At 38.0% G+C, this 19,796-nt stretch overlaps 1 protein-coding gene across 1 annotated transcript in view; it reads left to right on the plus strand.

Annotated features, from left to right (window-relative positions):
• LOC149087779 (uncharacterized) overlaps positions 1-19,796 on the plus strand; it is a 227,873-nt gene that overhangs the window by 198,133 nt on the left and 9,944 nt on the right. Inside the window, exon 9 of the mRNA XM_089231704.1 lies at positions 10,306-10,441. Coding sequence (XP_089087830.1) covers positions 10,306-10,441 — 136 coding nt within the window. The remainder of the gene's footprint in view (positions 1-10,305; positions 10,442-19,796) is intronic.

A 19,796-nucleotide genomic window follows, 5' to 3' on the forward strand; every position in this document is an offset into this window, starting at 1 on the left:
TAAAAAAAAAAAAAACAGAATGGCAAAAACACCCGTTAATATTGGCGATTTTCCTAAAACTCTCAACACAATAACACTCTCTAACGAACCATTTCTCCCATTAACATTTTTGTCACAACTCCCATATTTTTGCCAATTAAAAATTCTTCCCGGTTCCCCGGCACCCCTGAAATGACCACGTTACTTAGTTAAATAAAATAACAGTTTTTTACAATAAACCCCCCTCTCCGAATAATTGCAAAAAATCACTCAAGCACCGCACTAGATTTGAAACCACACCAATAAATAGTCATGGGGGAACATTTCCAGAAAATGATCAGGAAAAGTACTGATTGCATCAGTATATATTTCCCGTGCGGATTAACAAAGAAATGGACGCACTAAACGGTTTTAGTGGCATTTGCACACACACACATAGAATTTTTTGAGGTCCAAAAATTTCTATTATAGCTGCGTATAATAGGAATTAGGTAATTAGATAATTTCAGTAATTGATGGTAGAGAAAAAAAAATTGCGATAATTATAATCTTTTATAATGGGAAAAAAAGAGCTCCCCGTGAAAAAGAAGAAGAGATAATCGATTTGCCAAACATCAGCTGTGTATTGCACCAGCAAGCATTTCCTCTTGTAATGAAGAGCCTTTATAAATAATAAAACACGGCTCACAGAGAGAAAAAGTAGTCATTCGTGCACATCGGGATTCCCATTTCCTACTTTACAAAGAAGGAAAAAAAAGTAGGAAACCGGGTGAAGGTTTTATTCTATTAATTCAGTCATTTCTATGTCACGTCATCATCATGTGCAGATATCCACTCATCAAAATCTCGAAATAAATTCCCAAGATATTGGTCGTGATAGGAAAAAAATATGTGAATACGCTTTGCATATTAATCATTACGGTAGCAAAAAGTTTTTTTCCCGATCCGGGAATGATGGAATCATCGAGATTGTTGAGAAATATACATTGCACCCGAGCATGCCTGTGATTTGATATCAAAGTATTTAACCCCTTGAATGTTGTAAACGTAATATTACGTCGGAAGTTGTATAGATTGATTGATTGATGACCGCTCACGCCCAGAGCTGTTGTGCAAGACAACTTCCTCTCTTCACCTCCTAGGAGACTGGGTCATGTCGAAGAGCATCTTCTATTTATTCAACAAATTAAAAATTATATACATTCTATGGAAACAATCAATCAGGAGACTTTGAGGATACATACAGTCAGGATTAACTAAAAGAAAAATGAAATAAAATATATAAACCATCGAAAAGATTAAATACACGCTAATTTACACTAATTAGCTATGCATTATTATATACATTCTGTGGAAACAATAAAAAAACACACACACACACATTGAGCACGATTCAATCAAGATTAATATAAAAGAAAAATGAAATAATGAAATATAATTATGTACCAAAGAATAAACACAAAAATCTTATTTACACAGATTTGCCGTGAACTACCATTGAAAACCCGGAGGAAAATCCTTGGCACACCCAAAATAAAAAAAACTATTTAGGTGGTGCCAAGGGTCCTTTTTATTCTCCAGATATAGTGGGGGGCACATTCTCTTTAGTTTCACTTACACAGATGATTTTTTTTCTGCGCAGCAGAAACTCTGGGTATACAATGTGTACTCTCATTCTTAGTCATTCTGAGACTCTAAATGTCTATATTTTGTGAACTCATTAACCGTGAAAAAATTACGCCTTTCTTAGTTATATACCAACATTAACAACAACATGATATAACATTTCTTAGTCCATAACGAACAAACGGGTAAAAAGAAAATTTAATCAGCCAAAAAACATCAGCCAAAACAAGTTAATTATGATTATTTGATTAAGTATATATTATCTACAAAATTTGAAATTTTGCAGTGTTAGTGTAATTTTTTACTTACACTATAGATAGTTCATATACATTTTTCACGATCCCGGTACCTCCGGTCTTTTCATAATCAAAATATTAGTATAAATGGAATAGCTTACCTCCGGGGGTCGTGAATTCTAACACAATTGCACGTTTGAAAAGAAGTACGACAAACATATTGGGGTAAATCGGGAAGCTGTCCATACTTATATAAGACAACACAGTAACCTTTTTTTATGGGCAGTGCATTGTATTTAATTTTTTTTTCTTAATACATGCTTTTATTTTTGGTTGCTGTATTTTGGTTATTTTGACATCTTATATTTGACATCTTTATTTTTATATTATGAGCACCCTTTTTCAGTCACTTTGTTGGGAATTTTTTTGCCTGTTGTAGCCTTTGTGCTTGTATTTGTACTTGTAAAACGACCTACCAAATAATTTACATGCTAATTTTTTATTGTTACCATTACACATTTATTATCATTGTCTTTTTATTTTACTTTTCACAATCTAGTAGATAAAGGGTTAAAGACACACGTGACATTCAGATGAAATTTTCTTATTACTGTATATTTCTTGCTAAAAATGCTTTAATGACATTTCAGTATCAATGGAATAACAATTCAGTTATTTCTGAATTGGTCTCTTAGTTTGAAAAATATGTGTTGCAACAAGCTTTTGACGCTTTATTTAGACACCAAGAGGCACCAAACTGGAACCGAAAATTTTTTTTGGTAATTGTTTTATCCCCTGCGCCCCAAATTCCATTGAAAAGCAACATTTTTTTTTTTTTATTTGCTCTGTAGACATATAACAATGATTTGTAGCATTCATTTTACTGCGATTTCATTTTCATGATAATTCTGGCAAAAACTTTTTAAAAAGGATGAAAAATTTGCAAGTTTATGCCATAAAAACAGGTTTATACTTTTTTATTCATTAATGGTTTGTCATAATACAAAATGAATACGTGAAATTATTGATATATGCCCACAGAGCAAAATTAAAAAAAAAATTGATGCTTTTCAATGAAATTCGAGACGCGGGAGACCAAAAACATGACCGTTCCAGTTTGGCGGCTCTTGGTATTTAAATAAGGCGCCAAGCTTGTTGAAAAATACAGATTTTTCTTTAAATTAAGAGATCTGAAATTGTTATTATATTGACACTGAAATTTCATTAAAACATTTTTAGCAAGAAATACACAGTGATAAGGTATTTTCATCTGAATTTCATGTGTGCCTTTAACCCTTTATCTACCAGATTGTGGAAAAGTATAATAAAAAGACAATGATAATAAATATATAATATGTATGACAGAGGCCTTCAACCTTTTTCTAGTCGCGAGCACTGCGTGTATCCATCATTAAAAGAAGAGCACCCTTATGGCAAGTTTCACATACCGTATTTTCCTGTGTATAATCCGCGGTGGCGCATAAACCGCATGCAAAATTTGAATTTAAGGGAAGACACACACACACATTTGTCCCCCCCTTAAATAAATTCTAATCTGCTCGCATCCTTGCTACAAAATACTATGAGTACTCGAGCCAGGGCCGTAATTACGATTTTTGCCGCCCCCACAGCTTTAGAATTTGATAATTTTGTACTATGGTGTTCTTTGTTCCCACCTAAAACTGCCGCCCTCCGGCATGTGCCGATTCGTTAGAAATTCCGAAGAGGAATGCGTACGAGGTGCACGCGCGGTTAAGTAGTAGCCGAGTCTATGGCACAGTCTATCTTAATTCTTTAAAATAAATTTTATACTCCATAATATTTGTTACATTTCCATGTTTTTTTGTCGCATATTTTCTGCATTTTTTACCGTGTGCCGAATATGAATATGGCGAAACCTAACGGGGGTGGATTGGGGGGGGGGGTGCAATAGGATATTTTTACAACTTCATCCGAAACAAAACCAAATTCCAATTTTCACTCGGATTCGAGGAAAAAAATCAATTTTTTTCTTCCACTCGGATTTTTCCTCGCGGAATTATGTCCGCCTGGAAAATACTTTGAGCCTCCCAATAATCCGAAAAGTTTTTTTCCACGTATAGTACATATTTCTCGGATTTTTATATATATATCCTATTCCTTGTTTTTAAAAGATTCTTTTTTGCCATTCAGAAATAGATAACAAAAAAAAAATTCTTAGTGTTATTATATCCGATATATTTGTTATCCTTTGACAGTAATATGAAAACATAACACGCGGTTGTAGGTCACGTGATATTGTGGTTGATCTCTCTCCTGTCCATGATAAGTATTGATGATCCCTCCAAAGGCGTTGGGCGGCATCTATCTATGTACATATATATAGAAAGGATAAATGGGAGGGGGGGGGGAAGAGTACCAGAGGTGATCGTTGCTATGGTTTTCCCGCCTCTATGAGGGATTATGGATAATTCTCTTAATACTTCTCGTGGCCCATCTCGGTTTTTTTTAACGATTTTTATCACTTAGTGCGTACTATGACTTCATATCGTGAGATAAAACGAATCGTGGTCCTGACTATGAGCCAACAGGTCTATGGTGCAAGTGGGTGTAGGGCAAGAAATTCTTTGCACATCTTTGACGGGTCCCTCAACCTGTTCTTGAAGCATTCGAGTGGGGGGGGAGGATATGAATTATTTTAGTCCTTAATGATGAGTCAGCTGGGACTTGTACTCGTGTGTCTTTATGAGATCGTGAATAATGTGGATGGGACATGGCTGCTTACAAGGGCGGGGTGGACAGGGATCTAATCTTGGTGCCCGAGACGATTGTCATTAATTTTTGCTTTTCCGCGCAATTAATTAACTATACAAGGACCAGTGAAAAGTCTGACGGGGAGAGGGGGGCCATACTCCAGGATGTGGGGACCATGAGATGGAAAAAACCCCACTAAAGAACGAATGTGCGTCACTAGACGAACGAGTCAGTAATTCGTGAGGCTCCATCTGTTGTCGGTACATCAAAGCGGTTCCCGTGAACCCCCCAGAGTCACGTGGACGTGTATAGTCTTTGTTACTTGACACTTTGATGCTTTTGTAAGTTATTATTATCGATGGCTTGTAGATCCTCACTAGCCAAACCCTGATAGGAAATTGTATAGTGGGATCATTTGCTTCCTTGAATTTTCCCAAAGAGCACTTCGGGTAAGTGCTAATTTGACAAGCACAACTGTACACAAATGTGTTGGTTCTTCTTTTTTTATTGACTGGAGATTATTGTGAATAAATGCTTAGTCAGATGAGGCGAAAACGCATTTCGTCTTCTTCCCCCCCCCCCAACCTGTGTAATGTTGAAGCAACTGTTAAAGCATGAGTACTCAACCATCATCTCCTAGACTCAACCCATGACTCGCGGGCCAAATGTAGCCCTCGGAGTCATCTTATGTGGCCCGCGACCTGAAACTTAATTTTATAAAAATGAGCTAAGCAGCACATTTACAGATCACTTAAGTGGATTATCCCCCTTCAATTTGGAGATGAAACTTCTGACAAGTTTCACATTGTAGACGCACGGAACCTCCGAATTACAGTTTATCAGTGAAATCATCATTACAATAACGAGTTAATGCATTGATAATAAAATAAATCAATATCGATTATCGTTCAGATATTGAAAAGAAAAACCACTGGGATGGAACGGAAAATATCTTGAAATTATATTTAAAGAGCGACTTTCTCCTCTTTATCCCCTTTCCTTTCCTTTCTCGGAAACATTTCCAAAAATACCCACTTCATCAGTATTCCGATGAGGCAATGGCCGTTTGCTCTCACTTCCATCTCAAAAGGAAGACAAGAGAACAACAAAGTGGCATCATATAATAAAAGATGGCAAAAAAAAAAAAAAAAAATAAGAATAATGGCAAGAAGAAAAAGATATCTCTGACGTCACAAAAGAGTGGCCGACTGCCCAACTTCCGAAATGACATCTCTTCGGGATGGAAATAAAAAAATTACTTGGCACACACAGCAACGTCGGTCAATATATGAGAGGAGCATCGGTTGAAGGGATGTACATACATATAATAAAATAAATAATACATATATAGGAAAAACGTGCGGCGAAGATTTTTGGCCCTCGAACGTGTATGAGGCCAATTGAATAGACTTGAATATCTGATGGACGTACGCAAAAGAAAAAATGTATTTTCACCTGTTTATAAATCTAATTTTGAACAACAAAATTCCATTCGCAGTTTGGCACATTCGACCGTTAAAATAGATGGGTGCATAAAGTAGTATGATATCTGCTCGCCATTTATGGTAATACTAAAAATGGCTGTTTTTGTGTTTGGCTTTGTTTCAAATGTTATTATCCGAGGGCCCTATTCATCGGTGTGAAGTGAAGAATTTCTCAACTTTTCGACGCGCGTCAAAAAACACGAAAACAAGATTGGAAACGGACCAAGTATTTTCAACCATCATCACCACCACCACAACAAAGTGCAGTCTTGTTTCCTCAGAGAGAAATGCTTCCTAGAAATGTTATTTAAATTTACGATACCGCAGACTATAAAGTTCTTATTTGGACGATTACAAGGCTTCTACTAATGTAATTTAATTCCTTCGTTCGTGTTCTTCGTCTTAACCCTTTAAGTGGTTTTTAAAATTTTCCTGATCTGCAATATAACTTCCATAGGGGAAAATCACTAAACCCCTCACCCCCCCCCCCCACTTCTGGAAATTGAGAGAGATAGACGGCTTTTTCTCAGCCCAAAATATCAAGAAAACAAATATTCTCTGAATATTATGCTGAGGAAAACTCGGAAAGAAAACTCTTGGGCTGAGCAAAAGCTGTCTATCTCTACTATCCGCCTTGGGAGCCATTATTTTTTTAACATGTTTACATCGGTTGAACGCAGGTGTCGAGGAGATATGATCGAAGTATTCAAAATTTTCAACGGCATGGATAGGATTTACCATGAACTTTTAATACACCGATAATCGACTGCTTTTACAAGGGGACGTCATTATCGATTGACAAGGGACAATTCTAGGTTACGGTGTCGCAGGGAATTTTTCTTTAATAGGGTTGTTAATAAATGGAATAGCTTACCCCCGGAGGTAGTAAATTGTAACACAATTGACACGTTTAAAAAGAAATACGATAAACATGTTGGGGTAAATCGAGAAGCTATCCATTCTTAGAATAAGACAACCATAAGTATTCTTTATGGGCATTGTATAATATTTTATCATATGTATATATTTTTTATAACTTTTGTGATTGCTGTTTTTAATTGGGTTGCTGTATTTTTGAAATATATGACATCCATATTTGTTATGGGCATCTTTTTCTCAGCCACCTCGTTGGGCATTTTGTCTGTTGTGGCGTTGTATTTGTATTTGTATAAGAGAAAATGCCACTAATGCGTCTACTTCAGCGCCTCACGCCAGTGTAGATGGTAGCGGGCAAGTACGCCCGGTACGCAAGAGGGCCTGGGTTCGAGTCCCGGTGGAGACACCGTGACTTTTTTCTCCGAGTTCACCTCAGCATAATATCCGGAAAATATTTGTTTCCTTCTAGAAATTGTCACCTATTTTCAAGAATGATATTTTTTTGGGATTGTACGAGCTGATAAATGCTTCCCCCCCCCCCCAACATAAAATAATAATAATAAAACGAAAGAGAAAGGAAAAACTACCGTTTTCTGTTATATTTCTATGTTGTGTACTTAATCTCCCATATACTACCTCGAAGGGAAAAGAAAAACCATTGTATCTCCCCTTTCGCTGTCAGACTTTGAACAGAAGTTGACTCCGCTCACTGGCATTTGATTGACAGGACGGGAAGGAAATCATGGTACCCAAAGTTCTGTACGGAGCTATCTGGGTACCGAGGTTGTCAAAATAAGGGAGTTTTGAGAACCCGAGATGTTTCGGGATTGCCGAAATAAAGCAGATCGAGTTAGAAGAGATATCTCGGGATTGCCGCTGTAAGGGTTAATGCAGGGATCAGGAGAATTTCGGTAACCCTACCTACCAAGTTCGAAGACATCACTCTTCAGAATCAAGTATAATAATTCCAGAATAGATGGGAAATAATTTTAGAATTCATGATAAATACTTTCATAATTTCACCAGAAATAATTTCAGAATTATTGAAAGAAATAGTTTCATAAACAGTGGAGAAAAAAGTGTTTCGCAATTCATGAAAACTCATAATTAATGAATAATATTTCCAGAAGAATTGAAAGAAATAGTTCCAGAAAGATTGAGAATTTTTTTTTTTCAGAATTAATGAAAATTCATATATACACATTTATATTCATAATTATATATTTAAGACGATAAAATTCTTATTATTGACGATTCCGAGGGGACTGGTATATTTAACCCCCCCCCCCGTTCTGAATTAGTCCGGAATGCTCTACAGAATGTTATGAGACTTTGGAAACGTCTTACTGCACAGGGATTAGCGGACAGTTTCGGTAACTCTACGTATCAAGTTTTAAGACAAGGGTGCTTTTTAGGGCCACTTCATTGGCTTGCAAACGTGTCGCGGGCCACTTAAATGACCGGTAAGCGTATCGAGGATCACTTGGGCGAACTGTAAATGTGCCGTGGGTCACAAGTGATCTTGGAATGTTTCAACTTTTCAAAGCAAGATTTATCTGCTTATAAATAACATTAAAATCCAGGTGAATTGTTTAATTTAGCCTTAATTGGCTAGCTTAACTAATTGACAAAAAAAATCCGCCATTTTTCGTATTAATATAATATTCATAGTTTTTCACAATTAATAAAAAATATTTCCAAAATCAATGAAGAATTGTATCAAATGAAAATAAATTTCTGGATTGAGATGAAAATTCATATTTGGTGAAAGAAATCCAGAATAAATAAAATACTCCAATAATAATATAGGGCCTGCTGTTTGACTCGGTGCCCTGTGCCTCATCAGGGCTTTCTTTCTTTCTCCCTTTCACACCGAGCACAACTCCGCTGCGAGTCCATCACTAAGACCACTCGACCACCACAGCGGCTGCCCCGTCCGTGCTATCCGTTAAGACACCACTGTATGAATCTAGATACCGTAGTATGATGACTTGTTGGTCTTCGGGCTTCATGATAATTTTATTTTTGGCATAGCAATGTCTGGAAGGTTGAAGACCCCCTCCCCACTCCTGGATTTGGATAAATAGGCCCTCTATAGTAAACTTAACAGTGTAAAAACACATAATTCCGTAATTCAAAGATCGAGTCGTATAACCTACCCACTCCCTCATTTGGGAATCATGGGACAGAGTACATGCAATTAGATGTTGTTTAAGAAGGTAAAAAATAGATGCGAGTGGAATAGAGATCAAAACAAGAGATAAAATGTATATTAGAGATGAGAGAATAGATATACATACAGTACATATACTCATCTTATAAAGAAGAGTATATCGCAGGCATCAATAAAATAATCTCTTAACAGAAGAAGTTTCCTTCGTCCGGTAGTAATGTTATTTAATACTCGCTGGTACTGGTATTACAGGGCCAAAAAAAACAAGCGAAAACGTAATTATTGGGGAGGCTCCCGTCGGCCATAAACCCAGTGTCTTACCCGTCAATAAACTTTGAACTAAATCTTGGTCCGATTCTCGGAATGTTCCGCCATCTCTCTCTCTCTCTCTCTCTCTCTCTCTCTCTCTTACGGGATATTAAAATATTCTCTTGTTTTGGAGGCACTGATTAAACATCTACAAATAAATAATAATTTCGTTGTTATTACACACTTTGTTATATTTTGTCAAACCTGTAGGTCGTAGGAGCTCCTGAAATGGGTCGTACACATACACTTTGCCATTCGGTTATGTTACGTCACTGGTTTCAGGGGCATCTTAGTGGTTTCGGTGACTTGGGCTGGGATCCAGACCTTCTTTAGCCATGGTTTTATGTACAGTATTTTTTAGGAGAAGTCGGCATCCAAAAATCGCACAATATTATTATAAAATGCACGCAGGAATGCTGAAAACTATTTATACTGTAAGAAAATATGAACATACTAAAAAAATTATCAGATATATGACAGCATTAATTCCAGAATTAGAAAATAATTCCAGAATTAGAAAATAATTCCAGAATTAGAGAAATAATTCCAGAATTAGAGAAATAATTCCAGAATTAGAGAAATAATTCCAAAATTAATGAGAGAAATAATTTCTGAATTAGGGAAAACTTTCAATAATTTGAGAGCCTTGTTATTATATTTGGGTGGTGGCCTTTAGCTTACAGGGCCCTGCATGCCCACCTGTTGACAAGTTATTATTTGGTTTCACTAATTTCAAAGACTAAAAATTTACGTGACGGGTCACGAAAGTTGATCATGTTATTAGTTTCTGGTCGCGGCTGAAAAAGGTTAAGAACCACTGCATTAATTGAGCCATTCACGAGTTTTGAGTTTTTTTTTTTTTTTTTTTTTTTTTTTTTTTTTTTTGCAGCCAAATTGCGGAGTTTTGGAGCCGAGACTATCGAAGCAACAGCGTCCGAAAAGATCCAGTGAAAGTCTCATGAAGATGAAAGTCAGCAGTCAGGTCCAAGTCCTTGACAGGGATCACAGAACTCCCAGGGCATCTGGTCAGTGATGATATTTATATTATCACTGGTTGTGAATGTTGATGATATATCGTGTTATATTTGTATTATTTTATTTCTAATTACAACCCGATTCTCCGTTTTTTCAATTGAAAGAAAAAAACGGGCTTTATATATATACTAGCTATAATACCCGGCACTGCCCGGGTTTTCATCAATGAGGCTTTTTTTGGATCACGTGATATCTCCCTCTATTTTTCTTGAGGGACATACAAACAGTGTCCAAGTTAACCAATATGGCGACCTGCGCGATTCATGAAATAAACAAATATAGATTTACACAGAAACGTAGAAATGAATATATATTTTTCTTTTTTTAAGGGGCGCTAGGTATTTCGACCCCCCCCCTCCCTGAACTTCAAGTTATCCATCTGTCTGTTCCAGCTTCCAAAAATCCTTAGTTAAAGCTGTGGAATTTTTTCGATGCACTTTTCACGGGCTCATAACTAATTTTAAAATATCCTAACCCACATGAATTCATGCAAATAAATATCAAAAGAGACAATATGGAGACATTAGTTTTCATACTTGAGAAGATATAAATGAAATCAATGATATTGTTCGAATATCCAACTCCAAAGTATAGGTTTGGCTAATTACTTCGTATTTAATCTCCTGGGCTTCGTATATCTCTAAGCGAACTGAATATTTCAAAAATCGAGAATTCAATACAATTTTTAAAATTATTGATGGGGCGGAAAATCCCACTAATTTCCGCATTTCTACAGTAAAATCGACAATTTTAGCACTGATTTCTATGAGGATCACCCTTTTCCTGACTCTCAAAGCGATGCTGATGATGATTATGACGTCTATTCAAAAAGCCTCATTACTGAGAGTATATTGAAAATGTGGCAAACCATTATAAAGGCATAAACTATTACACATATGGTAACAGGATTAAAGAAGTGACAAACCGTTGTAAAGGCATATACACGTCTGAAACGCATTGCTAGGGAACCACGGTAACCAAAGTAAACGTTCGGAAAGTGATTGTTGAGGCCCAAAAACCATTGTTGCCGGACAGTTTTTTGCTCATTTGGGGCATTTGCCCTAGGCTGACGAAATTTTAAAGTAGCCTATCGTTCAAGTCGGGTCCCATTTGGTATATATGCAAAATTTGGCGACGATCGATCTAAAATTGTAGATTTGTATAGAGAACATACACACACAGACATACAGAAAATCAATTTTATATATATAGAAGATATACTTATGTGTATAACCCTTTAGTCAAAAAATGGTCCTAAGCCTATGTCGCAGATGCATTCAATGCTCCAAATAAGTTTTGCTGCCACCATGTCACATTAAACTGGGGATGATCAGAGGTTTACGCAGGGGGTATATGTCCTTCCCAAGACGATCAAAAATTGAAAATATTTTTCAATATTTTTGTAAAAAACAAAATATCGAAAGACTAGTAGATACCTTTTATCAGATATTTCAATGAATTTCTGTTAACTCAAATGTTTTTGAAGGTTAATAACTAAAAATTTGCCTTTAAGAATAACCTTGTAAACAAACCCCCACCCCCAAAAAAAAATATATTTTGTGATTTCCCTTATTAAGTCGATCCTGCGTACGCCTCTGTAGCTGATGGGGAACATTATGAAGGTTATGGACAAATCAGGCTCAGGTTTCTCGCTCATAAAAGAAAACTTTTCAGAAATTAAATGAAGCGAACTCTAAAAGAAGTAGCGTTTGTGTCCTCAAAGAAGAAACTATCGAATGATTCTATTTCTCACTTGTGCATAGCTCGCTGCATAGTAATCATTGACATCTGTAAAGACGGGTTTTTTAATGAATCAAAACAGGTGGGAACCTTCAGTAATGAGTGATTACCGTTCGTTTCTGCAGAATTGCAGAAAGAAGACAGCATCGATGGGGTGGGGGTTCCGATTTGCTGACTTTCTATGACGGGAGTGGGGGTTTGGAGGATGCTTACGTCATCAACCACCCTTCTTAAATATATGAGATATTCTTAATGGCAACTTACTCGGTGCGCCAAAAAGGAGAAAGACCTTTTGATAGTTTGTTGGCGGCGCCTGAACTAACATTCTCCCTATTGATAAATCCCCTACAGAGCCACTTTAGTGATCTCTAAATGTTTCGCTGGTCCAAGTGATCTGGAAATGTGTTCGAGCCACTTAAGTGCTCTGGAACTGTGCCACGCATCGCTCAAGCGATCCGTAATTATATGCCGCGGATCATTTAAGTAATCTGGGAATGTGCCCCGGGTAACTTGAGTGGTGTAGAACAGCACTGGAGGGGGCCACTTCAATGCTCTAAAACTGTGCTTCATGTCACTCAAGGGATCTCTAAATGTGCCACGGAGCGCTTAAGTGGAACGCTTAATTGTGGAACTGTGTCGAGGGTCATTTAAGTGATCTGTGAATGTGCCACGGACCTACTTGAGTGATCTGAAAATGTGCCACGGGCAGCTCAAACGCTCTGGAATTGTTGCACGGTTCACTTAAGCGATCTGTAAATGTGCCACTTAGTTAATTTTTATAAAATTAGGTTTAGTGGGGCTGGCCACATTAGATATCCCCCAGGGCTACATTTGGTCCGCTCTGCATGGTTTAGTATATACGGCTGAGAGGGTGGGTCGCAATGAATATCTTAAAAATAAATTTTGAGTCCTTAGCTTTCAAATAGCATTGAAATTAACAGAAATTGATTATAATAACATATACAGGTATTTGCTTCCGAAAATTTATTCTCTTCAAAGTATTTTTTGCATAAAAAAATTGTTTTTTTTTCATTGTTGGTGCTGGGAGGGGGGGGGGTTTGCGCACGTCTCTGATCCATCAATATGCGTTAGGAAATGGGGGCAGAGCTGACAAAAGTTTGCTGACAAGGAGGGGAGGGATTCATAGTTTTGCCGGTTTTTGCTGACAGAGAGGGGGTCAAAAATGGCTTAAAATTTGTTGACGTAATATATACAAGTATATACACACACACTTGAACGGCCCCTTATCTCCATTTTCAAGTGTATGTGTTTTCCATAGTGTATGTGTATTTCAAACATCACCATCATGAAGAAACTGAACGTGATGAAGATTTTGTACATTCGTATTTGAATTCAGCTTCCCAAAATTAGTCTAGAGCAGAAGTAATCAACTTTTTCTTTGACTCGCGGAGCCCTTTTCAGTACCTATATAATTTTTATGGCGGAGCCCTGTTTGACTCGAGGAGCCCTTTCTTATACATAATGTTTATGGCAGAACCTTGTAGGCCTCTCTTATTTACTCATCTAACAATTTTACTGATTCATTTTAGTAGTATGGGCCCCGGTCCACCGCCGGAAGTGACGTCACACTTCCGGTGGTGAGATATAGTACGAGGTGTCTTATCGCACTTCCGGTGTCTTATCTCTTTTCCGGTGTTAAGTGGCAGCTGTTGTTAATTAAATGACTTCCGGTGTTGAGATATAGTACGAGGTGTCTTATCTCTTTTCCGGTGTTAAGTGGCAGCTGTTGTTAATTAAATGACTTCCGGTGTTGAGATATAGTACGAGATGTCTTATCTCTTTTCCGGTCATTAAGTGACAGCTGCTGTTAATTAAGCGACTTCCGGTGTTTATCAAGTGACTTCTGTTGTCTATTAGGTGACCTACGCTGTTTATCGCTACAGAATGCCGACATCCGGTGTTTATTAAGTGACATCTGTTGTTCGTTAAGCGACTTCCGGTGTTTTTCAAGTGACCTCTGTTGTCTATTAGGTGACCTACGCTGTTTATCTCTACAGAATGCCAACATCCGGTCATTAAGTGACATCTGTTTTCTATTAAGATACTTCCGGTGCCTTATCTCTATTGGCTGCTGCTGCCTCATCGCTATTGGCTACTGCTACCTTGTCGCTATAAACTTCCGGGGGATCGGTCGTCATTTTTCTTTTCATTCTCAGTACAGAGGGTTCCATTATGCAACAGGAGACGGATATCGCTGTGACGGCCCAGAGAAAATTTTTTAGCCGTGAAGAAACCGGAAAAGCCTTAATCGGGATCATCGTTGTGTCCGTGATTATAATTATCACTTTATCTAGCCTTGCATTGACTGCGTACGACGACCCAAGCTTTAAATTTAGAGGAAACTGTTCCCGTTCCGAATCTCTTGGTGATGGTGTTTTTTTCACGAGATGTAATACAATTTATGATATTCGTGTTTTTGTCAATTACACGCCGACGATAAAAGGAATAAATTTAAATTCCAGACAGATGTATAAACTTATCGAGCATGCAATCGATATCTTGATATGAATAAATATTTGTACTGAATGAACTAGTTGTGTTTCATTTTACTACGCGTGAAGATTATTCACATAACATTTTAATAAAAAAAACTTCAAACGACAGAAATAAAAGACAACAAAATGTATCGGCAAAATCTCTTTATTACTTTTTGAAAAACATTCGTACAGCAAAATGTTTTTTCACATACTGATAAACAGCAAAATCATTTCCTTTTCTGTTTAGTTTCTTAACAATACTTTCTAAACTTACATTTCTACTTCTCTGTATCACGAAGAACACAGCATACTGTCCACATACATTGGAGGTAGGTGATTGTAGAGGAGTCCAGTTCCATAAAATGTCTTTATATCTTCTTGTAAATGATGCAATTTCTTTTCCGTAAGTCTCTGGTTTCTGTCCGTAAGAATCGAAAAATTCCAAGGTGTTCTTATCCGGAATGTTGATTGCCATCCAGTGAGAACCAGGTTCTGTATGCTTATCTGCGTTCACAACTAAAGACGCCGGATAAGTTTGAATATGCACAGGTAACATGTCACATGGAAACACGCCGATGAAATATGGTGTTTCCCGCTCTAAAATTGTTTTTATTTGAGACGAATACATATTTTAACTGCTGAAATCATGGAGGATATTTCGTGCCTGATTTATTTCTACGACGTTGTCGAACTCCAGGTACACAATGACAGAGACTGGTTGGACAAGCGGGGCTTTAAACTTTGTTTCCAGTCGTAGGTTGCCGTGCCTGATCAGATTGAAATGATCACCTTGGCAGAGATCGGCGCTGAGATCAAAGGCGTAGATAGCGTACCCCAATGGGAACTCACTTCGAGAGATGTCTATACCCCTGTCTTGGCATGCTTTTTCAGTACCTAAAAACAAACTATGATACGCTCTGACATATAAGCCTTGATCATACTGGGGCTCTAGAGGCTTGAAAGGTACTGGCTGTCCGTCAGTATACGCGGCTATGAAGTTAAGATCGTAATGTTTAAACTCGAACGGCGATTTGCTATACGATCCCGAAAAAGCGTCGTTGTCTACTAAAGCGACTACCACTCTCTTGGGTAATTGTCCAACGACGACACTGTCTTGAACCCACGACATGCTACCCTGATGTAGCGAGTAAACTTTACATATTACTCTGTCTATCGGATACTTGGCTGGAGTATGGCTCAGAGCTTTCGCATGTCCCACAAGCACACCAGGAGACACTTTGACATGTCTTATGTATAAACAGGCGTCACGGAGAATGACTTTGAAGTTTGCATCTTTGTCTGGTGAAAGGAGACAGAATTCTGACTTGCTACGTATTATTTTTATTCTTAGAGAGACAAGATTCAGCAGGAGTCGCTGTTGACAAAATATGTCTCCGTGAATAGTACCCATCATGTCGACGGTCTTACTTTCTTCGATAAACGCTGCTCGTTGTATTAGACCTTCGTTGGGATCCTCTGACTTCGGGTCCACATCACTCATTTTTCCGGCAGTGTCTTTGTAAAAGAGTTCTGTAGTCAGTTGGCTGGTTTTGCTTTCGTTTCCGTGATTCAGGAGTTTTTCTATCATAGCTCGGTAGGGGTACGTGTTACTGGAAGATGATATCAGACGGTCATTCAGGGAAACATCAACTTGGGAAAACATGGATTGCAAGAATAGGTTCACAGGGGCGACTTTACTCTCTTTATCCAGAAAAGTTCCATCGCCTTTCACGACCTTAGCTCTCACATGAATTAACGTTTGAGAGAGATCCAGATACTCGTCACCACTTCCGCCAATGTTAAATTCCAGTGGGCCACCATCAGAGACGTTTGAAATTGGGTAATAGGTAACCCATTTTCCACTTTCTATGGTAGTCTGTGTTCCAGGTAGAGTGAAAAGGTTGAGTTCAGATTTTGCCAGTTGAGGAGAATCCTTCAAGAGAAAAGCCATCACGGATCGAAAATATCGTGTGTGTTCACGCTGGGTCGTTTGGCTAAAATGATGCGTTTCACCTTCTTACGTTTCCTTTTATGTCCCGCTCCAAACATGGACCGAGTCTTGGCCACTGCTTTCTCCGTCAGTATCTTTCCAGCTTCACCCATTCTTCTTTTCGCTGCTTTTTTGACGTTTTCTCCTTTCATTACGTCATCAACAATATCAGCGCCGGAGCGTAAAATCTGTTTGCCAACAGTTTTAGCTCCTTTTTTTAGAAAAGGTAAGGCTACTCTAAAAAGACTGCCGAATATGTTTCCTAGTCCATATCCTCTCTGCATTACAACGCCCGAATAATACGGCAGGCCTTGGCCGGCTTGTTGGACATAATAGTCTTCAAACTGTTCAGTGCAACAATGGTATGGAACCTTCATCTTTCGTATCTAGTTCGTAAATGATAATAGGTCGATAAGACCGGTGTTTTTATAAGAGTTGTCTCATGCGGAAGTGAAGAATCAGAATCGATTTTCCTCTACTGAAAGGTATGTGATTTCCCGAACTGTCTCGAATTTCTATCTCTATAGTCTGGAATTCTTTTCGAGCAATAGGGAGATAGTGAGGTCTATCATAATGAGAGCTTATAACCTCGTTATCTTTTCCTTTCACGCGAACGACTCTCAGTAGTGGAGCTTGCACATCTCCCACAACCTGAGGCTGCACGATATCTGAATAGACGTACAAAACTGGAAAAAACACGTTTGTGTCAGCAACGTAAGGACTTTCGGTAGTTTCTTCGATCAGCAATGGTTCAAATCCCAGCAGCTCCGCAATGCCAGTTTTTAACAAAAGTTTTGCACCATCTTTTAGAGTTATTTTCACTTTTCTCGTGTTTTCATTGTAATTAAACACTATTTTGTTTCTTAAAGCCGGTATCTTCATACCGTTCAAGAGATCGGGAACTGTCTCGTAATATCCGACTGGAACGTTTCTTCCATGTAGTTTGTCATCACCCAGATCGAATCCGAACAGATTATTTTTTTCGGTTATGTTGTACCACGTGTGAGAATAAACAATCTCCGAAAGTGCGCACTCCCATTCACCAGTCAAGCTTATTGGAAATGGCAGTCTTGTGACAAAATGGGATATAGTGTTTTCAGGATAGTATGATCCTGAACTGTCGCTGGGGAGTGTTACATAGAACGACATCTTGTTGAATGACTGATAAATGCGCAAACACTGTCATTTATATACGCTTGAGATGATTCACCCATGCGTTGAACTTGCTGTCGTAGCCTTTAAATTTTACGTAATACTCCATTCTACCTCTCAATTTGCGTCTTTTTAGAATTTTTTCTACTTGATAATATTCGCTCGGCTTCACCTTCTGCAATTCAGATTCGTAAAAAGTACCCTGGACAATCTCACCGTCAGAGTCGCTTATCCTGTACACTGGAGGTAAGCGCTCGAGTCTCTCTTTAATAGTGAAAATCTCTCGAGTCCAATTATGTTCATAACCTTTCTCGAAAACCATTTTGACGCGACTTATGCGGACCGTATCTCCAATGTCAAACTTGAACTTTGTCTTCACGGGTCTCAAGATATCCTTATACAGTTCATTCCAAACGACCGATTGATTCTCTTCGGTAACAAGAACGGGTTTAGTCTTTATACTGCGGTGCCACGTGTTGTTGTAACTATGTAACAGATCGCTTAATACGTCTATGTATTTGTGCGTATTATTATGTGTGAAATATTTAAACATTTTCTGTTTTAGAGTTCTGTTGAATCTCTCGACGACAGAGGCTTTTTTCTCGCTCTCTGTTGAAAAATGTGTGATATTCATCGATTTTAGATAAACTTGCAGAGTTTTATTTTTGAACTCTGTACCTTTATCAGTCTGCAAATACTTGCATACGCGGCCTCTGAAAATTTTTCTGAACGCTTCGGTAACTTCTTTTCCGGTTTTATCTTTTAAGGGTATGGCCCAAGCGAACTTTGATAAAACATCGATACAAGTAAGTAAGTACTTGATGCCTTTGTTTTCCTTCTTCAGAGCCTGCATGTCTACCAAATCGGCTTGAAATTGTTCGTTTATACCTCCCACTATCACTCGATTCCTCTTAAAATTCTTCCTCGATGGCTTGTGCAATGTATATGCTTCGTTACCCTGCAATATTTCTTTGACATCTTTCAAAGTTACGTTTTTACCGACTTCTCTCTGTCGCCTGTGAAACGCGTTGATTCCGCCAAAACTGGCCGGTTCGGAGGGACTTGTATATTTGTCCATATTTTTTCAAAATCGGATATTCTTTTCCTAAATCTTATCGCATCCTCGAGCCAAAACCCTCTTCTATCCTCGCCTCCAACTACGAATATTGATATGTTATCGCTAAAACACACCTGTTTCTTAGCTCTGTTCATTAGCAAATGAGAGTATAATTATATCGTGTGAGAATATATACTAGAACAAAAAAAATAACACAGGTTTCTAAATTTTCACATTTTTATTGTATTATAGTTACAAGCATAACCATTGAGGAGACATTATTTGTTCAACGGAATTTTTAAATGCTTCGTTTCCTCTAGGTACTTTTCCAAATTTCTTCTTTCTCAGATTATGTCGTGTTAGTTCCACGATATTTGTTCCCGGGACAACAACGCCATCTTGAACAAGTTCGCCATCCTCATTCCAAAACAGCTGTCTGTTGTTCACTTTCATGGTGTCAACCAGTTCTCTAGCTCTTTTCTTCTGACTCGGAGCGACTTTTCGTATGATCATGTTCTCAAAATCGGGTCTTATATCTTCTTTCTTTTCCCCTAAAATTTTAGTATCCACATTTTCGGCGAGCGCTAGGTACCTTTGCAATACCTGCAAATACTGTTTCGCTTTTTCATCATCTCTCAGACCTTTCTTCTTGAGAACAGTGCTGATATCACCATCTAACTTGCTTAGCTGTTGTTCTACAGCGTTCAAATGTCTATCTGCCGGAACGATGACGTATTTTTTAGCGTGCTCCATTTATGAGGGAGGAGATAACGGATATAGCTGCTGGTAAAAGTAGACTGAGAAAACCGTTACCTCTCTGGACTAAAATACGCCGTTTTTTATATAGTGGGAGATTCTTCTTAGACAGATTTCTCAGACTCCTCTTGTGACGACTGAGCTTAGCTTTC

This window comes from Pholcus phalangioides, unplaced genomic scaffold (genome assembly GCF_987345545.1).
Source record: "Pholcus phalangioides strain wild (caught in Gottingen) unplaced genomic scaffold, Ppha-v1.0 ptg000004l_1, whole genome shotgun sequence".
NCBI classification, from domain to species: Eukaryota; Metazoa; Arthropoda; class Arachnida; order Araneae; family Pholcidae; genus Pholcus; species Pholcus phalangioides.